The 12876-nt window shown below is 41.2% G+C and overlaps 1 protein-coding gene across 3 annotated transcripts in view; it reads right to left on the bottom strand.

Moving 5' to 3' along the window:
* Positions 1-12876, bottom strand: part of ELMO1 (engulfment and cell motility 1) — a 512012-nt gene that overhangs the window by 64260 nt on the left and 434876 nt on the right. For all 3 annotated transcript variants that reach the window (XM_075315126.1, XM_075315127.1, XM_075315128.1), the window contains 2 exons: positions 10042-10205; positions 1173-1285 (listed from right to left, as the gene is read on the bottom strand). In XM_075315126.1, the coding sequence (XP_075171241.1) occupies positions 1173-1285; positions 10042-10205 (277 nt within the window). The remainder of the gene's footprint in view (positions 1-1172; positions 1286-10041; positions 10206-12876) is intronic.

The following is a 12876-nucleotide window of genomic DNA, read 5'->3' as shown; positions in this document are numbered from 1 at the left end:
AATAAGGTAGTTTTTTTTGTTATTATTATTTAATTGCTGGGAAAAAAATCCAGCAATTTGTAAATAATTTTCTTTTTTGCTTCTGTCACCATTGTCCGTGACCAATAACGTTTTCATTTTCTGGGATCCAGGGCTGTGTGATGGCATATTTTTTGTGCCCTGAGCTGAAGTTTTTACTGCTATCATTTTAGTTTAGATACAATATTTTGATCGCCTCTTATTGTACTTTATTGCAATGTTGAAGCAACAAAAAAAAGTAATTCAGCCGTTTTGATTTTTTTCTTGCTTTGCCTTTTCGCGATGGGATTGATTTGTTTAATATTTTGATAGATTAGCCATTTCTGAAATCAGTGATACCAAATATGTGTATGTTTTATTTTTAATGGGGAAAAAAGGGGGCGTATTTGAACTTTCGTGGGGTGTTTTTATTTTTTTTCATTTTTTGAAAACATATATATTTTTTTTACTTTTTACAAACTGCTTCTGCTATACACAGCAGTGGATGTGCCCTGTGCTGTGTATAGTAGAAATCATGATGTCCTATGAACGCTGGTCACGGGCCAGCATTCACGGGAGAAACACAATGACAGGTATGAGGGTCATCAGCAGACCCAGAGTTATCATGATAACTCATCAGTGACCCATACCCTGTTTTAATACGGGCATGCCGATGGGCAGGAGAAATGACACGCCCCCTCTGAAGCCATTTTACAGGTAACTGGCTATGCATCTTTTTTTTACACATAAATCCCATTTCAACGACATTTCAAAAACCATTAGAAATTACCAAGACCAGTTTGGAGTCTACTATTTACAGTTGTGGCCAAAATTTCTGAGACTGACACCATTTTTTTTTTCTCACAGTTTGCTGCTTCAGTGTTTTCAGATCTATAGTCAGATGTTTCTCTGGTTACTAAAGATTAATTATCAGCACTTCAGAAGTTTTTACACTTTAATTGATAAAAGCATTAAATGTATGCAAGATTGATCCTTATTTTTAAAGACTTTTGCAATGCATGCATCAATGGAGACTATTTGCTTAAAGACACCCTCCTATTAATGAAATGTGAAATATGTGCCAAAGGACTTATTTTCATACATTTTAACCACAGAGAGCTAAAGGTGCTGTCAAACATGTTGGGAACAGCGCTCTACACTCCAGCAATACATACCTTGTCGTCTCCGACTGTTCAGTTTTCTGAAGCAAGTTCCTTCCACAAGCCTGTTAAGTCGCTGCTGTTTAATGAGTTCTAAGATTTCTGGCTGAATCTTCTCTTTCAGTTCCCTATGGATAGAAAAAGACAGAACTAAAAAGTTATTTGGGCAATGGCTATTTGTATATAACACACACCGATAGCCATTTCCCCTGGACATGTCTGTATAGACATGGTGTCTTTTATCAATGCAGCGACAATTATACAGAAATATTTTGCAACCGTATGTCCTGGCACAAAGAGCTTGTCAATGTTCTGTCTGTGTCAGCTATTCATTTACTAACGTAATGCACTGTCGTCCTATCTAAAGAAGAGAAGCGTGGGTTTGGATTCCCTAAACATTAGCTGATAAAATTCACCATCCTGCCCATAAAAATCCAAGCCATGCTTTATCAGTAGAAAAATAGGATCAGCTCGGCAGCACATGCACTGTTTACACGAGACAACGTGCTGCCGATATTGTTGACTTAAAACAACTTAAAACTCATTTCCCCTGTTGACTGAGTGTACTGCCTGTTCATCGGGTAATTGGCTGTCTGTCTACATGATAATCCGGAAATGAGAACTCGTTTCCTGATAACTGGTCAGTGTACCCAATGCATCTACAACAAATTTGTTTACCTCTGTAGGTTACATTACAGAGTAGAAATGAGTAAAGGCCACGTCTCACTAAGCAACATCGCTAGCAACATCGCTGCTGAGGCACAACTTTTGTGACGTAACAGCGATGTTGCTAGTGATGTTGCTGTGTGTGACATCCAGCAACAACCTGGCCCCTGCTGTGAGGTCGCTGGTTGTTGCTGAATGTCCTGGACCATTTTTTAGTTGCTGCTCTCCCGCTGTGAAGCACACATCGCTGTGTGACACAGAGAGCAACAACTAAATGTGCAGTGAGCAGAGAGCCGGCTTCTGCGGATGCTGGTAACCAATGTAAATATCAGGTAACCAAGAAGCCCTTTCCTTGGTTACCCGATATTTACCTTCGTTACCAGCGTCCTCCGCTCTCACGCTGTCAGTGCCGGCTCCCTGCACTCATAGCCAGACTACACATCTGTTAATTAACCCGATGTGTACTCTGGCTAGGAGTGCAGGGAGCCAGCGCTAAGTGGTGTGTGCTGGTAACCAAGGTAAATATCGGGTTGGTTACCCGATATTTACCTTAGTTACCAAGCGCAGCATCGCTTCCACGCGTCGCTGCTGGCTGGGGGCTGGTCACTGGTTGCTGGTGAGATCTGCCTGTTTGACAGCTCACCAGCAACCCGTGTAGTGACGCTCCAGCGATCCCTGCCAGGTCAGGTTGCTGGTGGGATCGCTGGCGCGTCGCTTAGTGTGACGGTACCTTAAGTCTAAGAAAACCCTTTAAAAAAAGACATCTGGTACGGTGAAAATGTCACATTAAAAAATATATATATATAAGAAATAATGTTTATTTTTTGATAAGGGATTTTACGGTATTAGAGGGACCATAATTCATTGCTATGTTGTAGAGGGATCCTATTAGAGGAGAAAAGAACCGCAAAAATGGTGTTGTTCACCTAGGAAGTTATGGGGTAACCACCATAAAGACATAGTTGTTGCTGGTTTGTGGACATCCCCCAGATACAGGTCATGGTCAAAAGTGTTGGCACCCGTGAAATTGTTCCAGAAAATGAAGTATTTCTTCCAGAAAATTATTGCAATTACACATGTTTTTGTCACACACTTTTATTTTCTTTGTGTATTGGAACAACACACAAAAAAATATAGGAAAAAAAAAAGGCAAATTGGACTTAATTTCACACAAAACATCAAAAATAGGCCTGACAAAATTGTTAGCATCTTTCCAAAATTGTGTAAACAATTTTGTTTCAAGAAAGTGATGCTTGTTTAAATGCATCTGTGACAAGTAACAGCGGTGAGTAATATGAAAATCACACCTGAAACCAGATAAAAAGGGGAGCAGGTGACTCAATTTTTGCATTGTGAGTCTGTGTGTGCCATACTAAGCATGGAGAACAGAAATAGGAGAAGAGAACTGTCTGAGGACTTGAGAATAAAAATTGTTGAAAAATATCAAGAATCTCGAGGTTACAAGTCCTTCTTTAGAGATCTTGATGTTCCTTTGTCCATGTTGTGCAACATAATCAAAAAGTTTACAACCCATGACATTGTAGCTAATCTCCCTGGACGTAGATGGTGGAGAAAAAATAATGAAAGTTTTCAACACAGGATAGTCCAGATGATGGATAATCAGCCCCAATCAAGTTCCAAAGTAATTCAGGCTGTCCTACAGGGTCAGGGTGACTCAGTGTTAGTACGATCTATGTGTCAACATACAGTTAGGTCCAGAAATATTTGGACAGTGACACAAGTTTTGTTATTTTAGCTGTTTACAAAAACATGTTCAGAAATACAATTATATATATAATATGGGCTGAAAGTGCACACTCCCAGCTGCAATATGAGAGTTTTCACATCCAAATCGGAGAAAGGGTTTAGGAATCATAGCTCTGTAATGCATAGCCTCCTCTTTTTCAAGGGACCAAAAGTAATTGGACAAGTGACTCTAAGGGCTGCAATTAACTCTGAAGGCGTCTCCCTCGTTAACCTGTAATCAATGAAGTAGTGAAAAGGTCTGGGGTTGATTACAGGTGTGTGGTTTTGCATTTGGAAGCTGTTGCTGTGACCAGACAACATGCGGTCTAAGGAACTCTCAATTGAGGTGAAGCAGAACATCCTGAGGCTGAAAAAAAAGAAAAAATTCATCAGAGAGATAGCAGACATGCTTGCAGTAGCAAAATCAACAGTCGGGTACATTCTGAGAAAAAAGGAATTGACTGGTGAGCTTGGGAACTCAAAAAGGCCTAGGCGTCCACGGATGACAACAGTGGTGGATGATCGCCGCATACTTTCTTTGGTGAAGAAGAACCCGTTCACAACATCAACTGAAGTCCAGAACACTCTCAGTGAAGTAGGTGTATCTGTCTCTAAGTCAACAGTAAAGAGAAGACTCCATGAAAGTAAATACAAAGGGTTCACATCTAGATGCAAACCATTCATCAATTCCAAAAATAGACAGGCCAGAGTTAAATTTGCTGAAAAACACCTCATGAAGCCAGCTCAGTTCTGGAAAAGTATTCTATGGACAGATGAGACCAAGATCAACCTGTACCAGAATGATGGGAAGAAAAAAGTTTGGAGAAGAAAGGGAACGGCACATGATCCAAGGCACACCACATCCTCTGTAAAACATGGTGGAGGCAACGTGATGGCATGGGCATGCATGGCTTTCAATGGCACTGGGTCACTTGTGTTTATTGATGACATAACAGCAGACAAGAGTAGCCGGATGAATTCTGAAGTGTATCGGGATATACTTTCAGCCCAGATTCAGCCAAATGCCGCAAAGTTGATCGGACGGCGCTTCATAGTACAGATGGACAATGACCCCAAGCATACAGCCAAAGCTACCCAGGAGTTCATGAGTGCAAAAAAGTGGAACATTCTGCAATGGCCAAGTCAATCACCAGATCTTAACCCAATTGAGCATGCATTTCACTTGCTCAAATCCAGACTTAAGACGGAAAGACCCACAAACAAGCAAGACCTGAAGGCTGCGGCTGTAAAGGCCTGGCAAAGCATTAAGAAGGAGGAAACCCAGCGTTTGGTGATGTCCATGTGTTCCAGACTTAAGGCAGTGATTGCCTCCAAAGGATTCGCAACAAAATATTGAAAATAAAAATTTTTTTTTTGGGTTTGGTTTATTTGTCCAATTACTTTTGACCTCCTAAAATGTGGAGTGTTTGTAAAGAAATGTGTACAATTCCTACAATTTCTATCAGATATTTTTGTTCAAACCTTCAAATTAAACATTACAATCTGCACTTGAATTCTGTTGTAGAGGTTTCATTTCAAATCCAATGTGGTGGCATGCAGAGCCCAACTCGCGAAAATTGTGTCACTGTCCAAATATTTCTGGACCTAACTGTATGAATTAAATGAAATGCTATGGCAGGAGACCCAGGAGGACTCCACTCCTGAAACTAAGACATAAAAATGCTAAAGTGCAGTTTGCAAAAATGTATGTAAGTAAGCCAAAATCTTACTGGGGAAGCGTCTTTTGGACAGATAAAACCAAGATAGAGTTTTTTGGTAAAGCACATCATTCCAAAAATAGAATGAGACTTAGAAAGGAAAAAACACAGTACCTATAGTCAAATATGGTGGAGGTTTAAAGATGTTTTGCTGCCTCAGGCACTGGGTGCCTTGGCTGTGTGCAAAGCATCATGAAATGTGAAGATTACCAAAGGATTTAGGGTCACAAATAGTGCCCAGTCAGAAAGCTGGATTTGTGTCCTAGGTCTTTCAGATGAACAATGACCCCTAACATACTTCAAGAAGCACCAGATAAGGATAGAAACACACCGGTGGATATTTCTGAAGTGCCAGCAATGAGTCCAGATCTACATCCCATTGAACATCTGTACAAAGATATTAAAATTATTATTTGGAGAAGGAACCCTTCACATATGAGAGACCTGGAGCAGTTTGGAAAAGCAGAGTTGTCCAAAATTCCAGTTGAGACATGTAAAAAGCTTGTTCATGGTTATAGGAAGAGATTAATTGCAGTTATTTAGGGTGTGAAAATAAACCCTGAGTAAAGGGTGGCAACAATTTTGTCCAGACCAATTTTGAAGTTTGGGGTGAAATCATGTCAATTTGCCTTTTTTCTCTCAGTTTTTTTGTGCTTTTCCAATACACACAAAGAAAATAAAAATGTGTATAACAAAAACATGTGTAATTGCAATAGTTTTCTGGGAGAAAGATTTTATTTTCCTGAACAATTTCAAGGGTGCCAACATTTTCGGCGGCGACTGTAAATTTCACCAGAAGGAAAAAAACACTAAGATTAAGTTGTGTGGCTGGAGGAAAACCGTTCTTGCTGCTGTCAAGTGGAAACAGGTTTTTGTTATTCAACAATGCGCTTTTATGCCAAACGGGCATCTTTTTCAAATTGATGGAGAGGTGGTGTTGCAAAATGTATACTGTATTACATCCGGTAGCTGCCAGAGACTATAACTTCTGCTAAGTGGGGCCGTTGGTTATCAGATTCCTACCGATCTGATATTGCTTAGCTATCCTAAGGATTCATCAATATCCTCCTTGAGGAAATCCTAGATAAGCGATGAAAAAACTTTTTTCTCTTATTTCAAATGTCTAAATCTATAGTGATTGGGTACTAGGAATGACTACACTTTTTCTTGTAGGCATACATTTGCAATTCTGGATACAGAAGATTTATACACGAGTTTAATATCAGTTCTACTTTCCACTGAAAAAAATAGATGAAATTTCAAATAAGATTTTGCGATCATACAGATCCTTGTAAAGGTCACATCAGACAAAAAGGCAGAATGTTCAGAGCGGAGAATATTTAATAAAGTAAATGTATTTTCAGAATCCAAACTGAATACAAATGTTGATAAAAGCCCTAAAACTATTCATGCACGCATAATTCTACATATAAAGTGCAGCTGTAGATACTGCATTTGACTTTTCACTGTTATAAGTATTTTTCTTGTAATTTATACTGATAAAATACATATAAGTTTTGTAAAAAGAGGGACAATCCCTACTGGTATGCTCTGTAATATTATATACTGTATGTATGCATAATAGGTGCGACTCTAAGTGTACAGCATAAATATACCAGCAAAGTACACCAATGGTATATATCCTTCAATGTCACCACTAATCTGACAACTCATCTGTTTCATCCATATGTGCCTGCTTTCTGAAAGCAATATCCCTTCAATCCATTGAGTCTAATTCACACCTGCCCATATCTGTCCATTTTGGTATGTCTGCTTTCCCTACTGCTTCCCTTGCCTCTAACAGAATGTTAACTAGTTAAATCCCGATGTCAATCTCTGACGGGGATTTAGCATGCGCCTCCTCCGCCCACTAATGCCCTGTTTGGCCTCCCTCATCACTGCAGAGCACTTTGCCGCACATTTTCAAGATTGACAGATAAGATCCACCAAATAAGGCAAGTCTTTCCTGGTCAATCACCATAACCCTTCCATATAACATACAAATGCCCTTTCACCATTACCTTCCTCCCCACCATTACTGAAAGAGAGCTTACTCATCTTCTCTCCAAATCACACCATCCCACTTTGTGCACTTGACCCCATCCCACCTCTTTCTCAACCTCACCACCACACTTATCCCAACCTTAACTCATCTTTTCAACCTATTGTTAACCTCTGATACCTTCACTTTTGCTTTCAAACATGCAACAATCACATCTATCCTATAAAAACCATTTATGGACCCAACCACTACTACCAGCTATCACCCTACATCGCTGCTCCCAGTCGCTTCCAAACCCCTCTAAATACAATATGGCTTCCTTCCCCACCGTTCCACCAAACTACCCTGACTAAAATTAGTAACAAAGCAAACAGACAATTTTATGTACTCCTCCTAGACCGGTCATTTGAATTAGACACTGTTGACCACTCCCGCATACTACAGATCCTGTCTTCCCTTGGTGTCAGAGACCTTGTCCTCTCCTCGATCTCCTCATACCATTCTAACTGCACTTTTAGGGGCACTTTGCACACTACGACATCGCAGGTGCGATGCGGTGGGGTCATAATGAAAGTGACGCACTTCCTGCGTCGCTCTCGACATCGTAGTGTGTAAATCCTAGATGATACGATTAACGAGCGCAAAATCGTCGTAATCGTATCATCGGTGTAGCGTAGGCGAATTCCATAATTACGCTGACGCGACGGTCCGATGTTGTTCCTCGCTCCTGCGGCAGCACACATCGCTGTGTGTGAAGTCGCAGGAGCGAGGAACATCTCCTACCTGCGTCACCGCAGCTGCCCTCGGCTATGCGGAAGGAAGGAGGTGGGCGGGATGTTTAAATCCCGCTCATCTCCGCCCCTCCACTCCTATTGGCCGCCTTCCGTGTGACGTCGCAGTGACGCCACACGACCCGCCCCCTTAATAAGGAGGCGGTTCGCCGGCCAGAGCAATCTTGCACGGCAGGTGAGTGCATGTGAAGCTGCCGTAGCGATAATATTCGCTACGGCAGCTATCACAAAGATATCGCAGCTGCGACAGGGGTGGGGACTATCGCGCTCGGCATCGCATCATCGGCTTGCGATGTTGTAGTCTGCAAAGCCCGCCTTAGTGTGTCCCACTGTCACAGATCTGTCAATGCAGGCTGACAATCCTGTGACAGCGAGTGTAAGAAAATTCCTGAGATTGGCAGCATGTGTTGTTATCTGGCAGTTCCCGGTTTCTGCAGCTGTTTACTCTAGGACCCAGGGAATCTGTCAGTTTTTCCTCTCTGTTGCCAGCCTCTGACTCCCTTTATAAACCTCACTCTGGCGATATTTGGGTGCAGTTTCTAGTTTGTTCCTGACTGAGCTGTGGAGAAGTTGTGTTCTTCTCTTGCTCCAGACTCCTGTGGTTGCTGAATCTCAGATAAGTGTTTGTCTTTTTGCTATCTACCAGAGCTCTGGTGATAGCTGTTGTGTTTTCCCTGCATTGTTCCCTTGTGTCCTCCTTTAGTGATAGTCGTGATGAAGAAGAGCTCATACCCTCCATCCTTTCTTAGGGCCCATTTGCTAGGGTGAAGTAGGGCCACAGGTATTCCAGCTCGGCGACAGGAGCTGAACCGGTATAGGGTCTGTTAGGGTGAGGGTGAGCTGCAGGTCATAGTCAGGGGTCACCACTTCCCCCATTCCCTAGCTATAAGGCATTCCTTCCTGTGTGTTGTCCTTTACGGCCGATATGCCGGTATAGGTTATATCCCTGACTGTGACATCCACACTACCTCCTGATCCCACTAACTCTCTGTTGGTGTCCCTCAAGGCTCAGGGACCCTTACTCTTCTCAATTTATACCTTTGCCCTGAGACAACCCAAAGTCCTATGGCTTCCAGTGCCATTTACACACTGATGACACTCAGATCTACCTCTATGGCCCAGATGTCACCTCCCAGATGTCCAACATCCCAGAGTGTCTATAACCTCTTCTTCTCCTCTCACATCCTAAAAGTGAACATGGACAAAACTGAACTCATCATCTTTCCCCTATCTCACTTAACACCCCTACCTGAGCACTACCTCTTGCCGCCTCCTACTCAAAAATATTCCTAGAATCCATCCTTTCCTGAACTCACAATCTATAAAATGCTAGTGCATGACTTCATCATCTTCCACTTCGACTAGTGAAACAGCCTCCTCTCTGGCCTCCTTGCTAATTGCTCTTGCACCTCTCCAGTCAGTCCTTAACTTGGCTGCCCGACTAATCAACCTCTCTCTTCGCTATTTCTCCACTTCTCCCATCTGCAAATCACTTCATGGTCTCCCAATTCCACATTGTATCTACAATAATTCAAACTACTAACACTGTCCTACAAAGCTGTCTATAATCTGTCTCCTCTGTAAATCTCAGAACTAATCTCCCGATATACTCCAACACATAAGCTCTGGGTCCTCAGACAACTATTAATAACCTCACTGATGGTATGCCAAGGCCCATAAGAGCTTAAATTTATGCGCGTGGCGCTCATGTTCAATATTAAATGAATCTGGATTTTTAGAAAATGTATAAATTTTATTATCATTTGCATATCATTAACATCCTGTGATTTCCATAATTCCACAAGTTTTCCTTCCTGGTGCTGTCATTTATATACACACACACACACACACACACACACACACACACACACACACTCACACACACAGTATATATGCCCATATGCACAGTTAAAATTTTCATGCTTTACAGATCATGAGCATTACAAAAATAGATCACTTACAGTATAGGACGGGACTGGAAATCCTCCTGGTTCATTCTTTCTGACTGACGTATTTTCAGGATTTCTGTGTAGCTAAGGTTCTGTAGTCTACTCTTGAACTGGTCCAGAGAACTCGGCTTGTTTGTGAGTGCTCTCATGATTTGTTCTTTTACAACTTGCATAACCTATTAGAGACAAATAATTGATAAGTGATAAAAATACTGGACTGGCTTCCCAAATTCAGCATTGCCAACAGAAACAATATGAACCAGCAAAATACAATATAAAAGGGCAGTAGTTGTCCTCAAAAATATGTTGTTTTACTGTATATTTTACTTTACATAGTATAAAGTATAAGTATAAATACTGATAGTATATAAAACTATCAAACTATTTTATTTGAAGGTTCAGTATTAATAGTCAGCAAATATTGTAAAATTCAGTTCTGACGACCAGGCACATTAAGTTATGAAATGATGACCATTCAGTAAGAGTTCTAGATAAAATTACGGTACTCCATACAGAGGGTGAAATAAGTATTGAACACCATTTTTCTAAGTAAATATATTTCTAAAGGTGCTATTGACATGAAATCCTCACAGATGTCTGTGCCAACCCATTCAAGCCACACGGGAAAAGAAATCAAACCATAGATGTCCATAAATTAAGTTATGTGTAATTCTGAGAAATGACACAGGGAAAAAGTATTGAACACATGCAGAAAATAGAGGTACAACAAGTCATGGAAAGTCATGACACAAGCTGAGATCTATTAGAAATTAGAAAGCAGTTCTGCTGCTAATTGAAAAATAATATCAGCTGGTTCAACTGATGCCTATATAAAGGGGTCTTATTACCAAGGTGCCACACAAGAAACATCTCATGATGGGTAAAAAATGTGGAGAGTTTCGCAACCTTATTGTTACAAGACATACTGATGACATTGGTTACAGAATTTCTAAGCTACTGAATGTTTTAGGCTGCTTTCACACCTCCGGTTTCTGCAATGCGGCACACTCCGGCACTTTGCAGGAAAATCGCAACCGTTCTTTTTTTGCTGCCGGTTGCGATTTTCCTGCATAGACTTTAATTAGTGCCGCATTGTGCCGCATGGCCTTGCGTTCCATCCGGTTTTTGCCGCATGCGGCAGATTTAGCCGATGCGGCGGCCGGATGGAACGTTGCCTGGCACGTTTTTTCGTGCGGCAAAAAAAAACCGCATCGCGCCGCATTCGGCCGATGCGGCGCATTTTTCAATGCATGCCTATGGCGGCCGGATGCGGCGCGATGCGGCAATAACCGCATCCGGCCACCGCATGCGGTTTTTGCCACTGCGCATGCTCTGTAGCATGCCGCAAGCGGCAAAAACCGTACTGGCCGCAAAGGAAAAACTTATGCAAAGGATGCGGTGTTTTCACCGCATCCGTTGCATAGCTTGCACAGCCAGATTGAGCCGCAGAGCTCAAGCCGGATGTGTGAAAGCAGCCTAAGTGAGCACTTTTGGGGATATAATCCAGAAGTGGAAAGAACATAATTTCACCATAAACCGACCACACCCAGGTGCTCTCTGCAAGATTTTAGTCAGAGGAGTTAAACAAATTATCAGAAGAGTTGTTCAAGAGCCAAATACCACCCATGGAGAGCTACAGAAAGACCTGGAATCAGCAGGTACAGTTATTACAAAGAAAACACTAATAAATGCACTCAACCACCACGGCCTGTATGAACGCTCACCACGCAAGACTCCATTGCTCATCAAAAAGAATGTTCAAGCGCATTTAAAGTTTACTCAACAACATTTAGAAAAACCTGTAAAATACTGGGAGAACATAGTCTGGTCAGATAGGACCAAAATTAAACTTTTTGGATGGCTAATACACACCATGATTAGAGGCCAAAAGGCCCTGCATATCACCCCCAAAACACCATACCAAAAATGAAGTTTGGAAGTGGGAACATCATGATGTTGGGCTATTTTCAGCATACAGCACTGGCAAACATCATGTAATTGAAGGAGGGATGAAATGACAAATGTACCGAGACATTTTTCATAAAAATCTGCTGCCATCCAACAGAATGATGAAGATGAAATGCTGGTGGACATCTCAACAAGAGAATGATCCCAAACACACAGCCAAGGAAACTCTCAACTGGTTTCTGAGAAACAAAATAAAGCTGCTAAAAAGGCCTAGCCAATCATCTGACCTGAATACAATAGAAATTTATGGAACAAACTAAAGCTTAGAGTGCATATAAGGAGCCCACGGAACCTTCAATATTTGAAGAATGTTTGTGTGGGAGAATGGGCCAAAATCACACCTGACCAAAGCATCCAATTAGTTTATCCATAAAGGATATCACAAATAAAAGTTCGTACAGAAGCCATTACATAAATTTCAATAATCGAGATTGAAACTTTTTCCCTGTTATTTCTCATTATTGCACATCACTAAATGGAGATCTATAGCTTGATTTCTTTGCCTGTGTGGATTGGATGGGTTGTTACCAACATCTGGTGACAAATTCATGTCAATAGCCCCTTTACAAATACACTTAGATAAGTTGTGACTTCTTTCACCCGCTGTATTTCTCCAGTATTCTTATATCACCACACAGTTGAGAGACATTTCCAATTGCACCAAAACTACAAAGTAACCATAAAAAAACCCAAAAACTAAATTGTGCCTAACTTTAGTAATATTGTCAGTATCGCATACTGCTTTAAAATAAGTAACAAGAAAACAGATAACTGACAAGCCCATCACAAGAGCCATAAAAAAACTGGATCATAGCTACATAGTAAAAAAGATTAGAAAACATCATTAACCCTTTAAAGTGAACCAGACAGCAGATACAT

The sequence above is a fragment of the Anomaloglossus baeobatrachus genome, chromosome 6 (genome assembly GCF_048569485.1).
Source record: "Anomaloglossus baeobatrachus isolate aAnoBae1 chromosome 6, aAnoBae1.hap1, whole genome shotgun sequence".
In the NCBI taxonomy this organism is placed as follows: domain Eukaryota; kingdom Metazoa; phylum Chordata; class Amphibia; order Anura; family Aromobatidae; genus Anomaloglossus; species Anomaloglossus baeobatrachus.
This window is presented reverse-complemented; position numbering and strand designations above follow the sequence as displayed.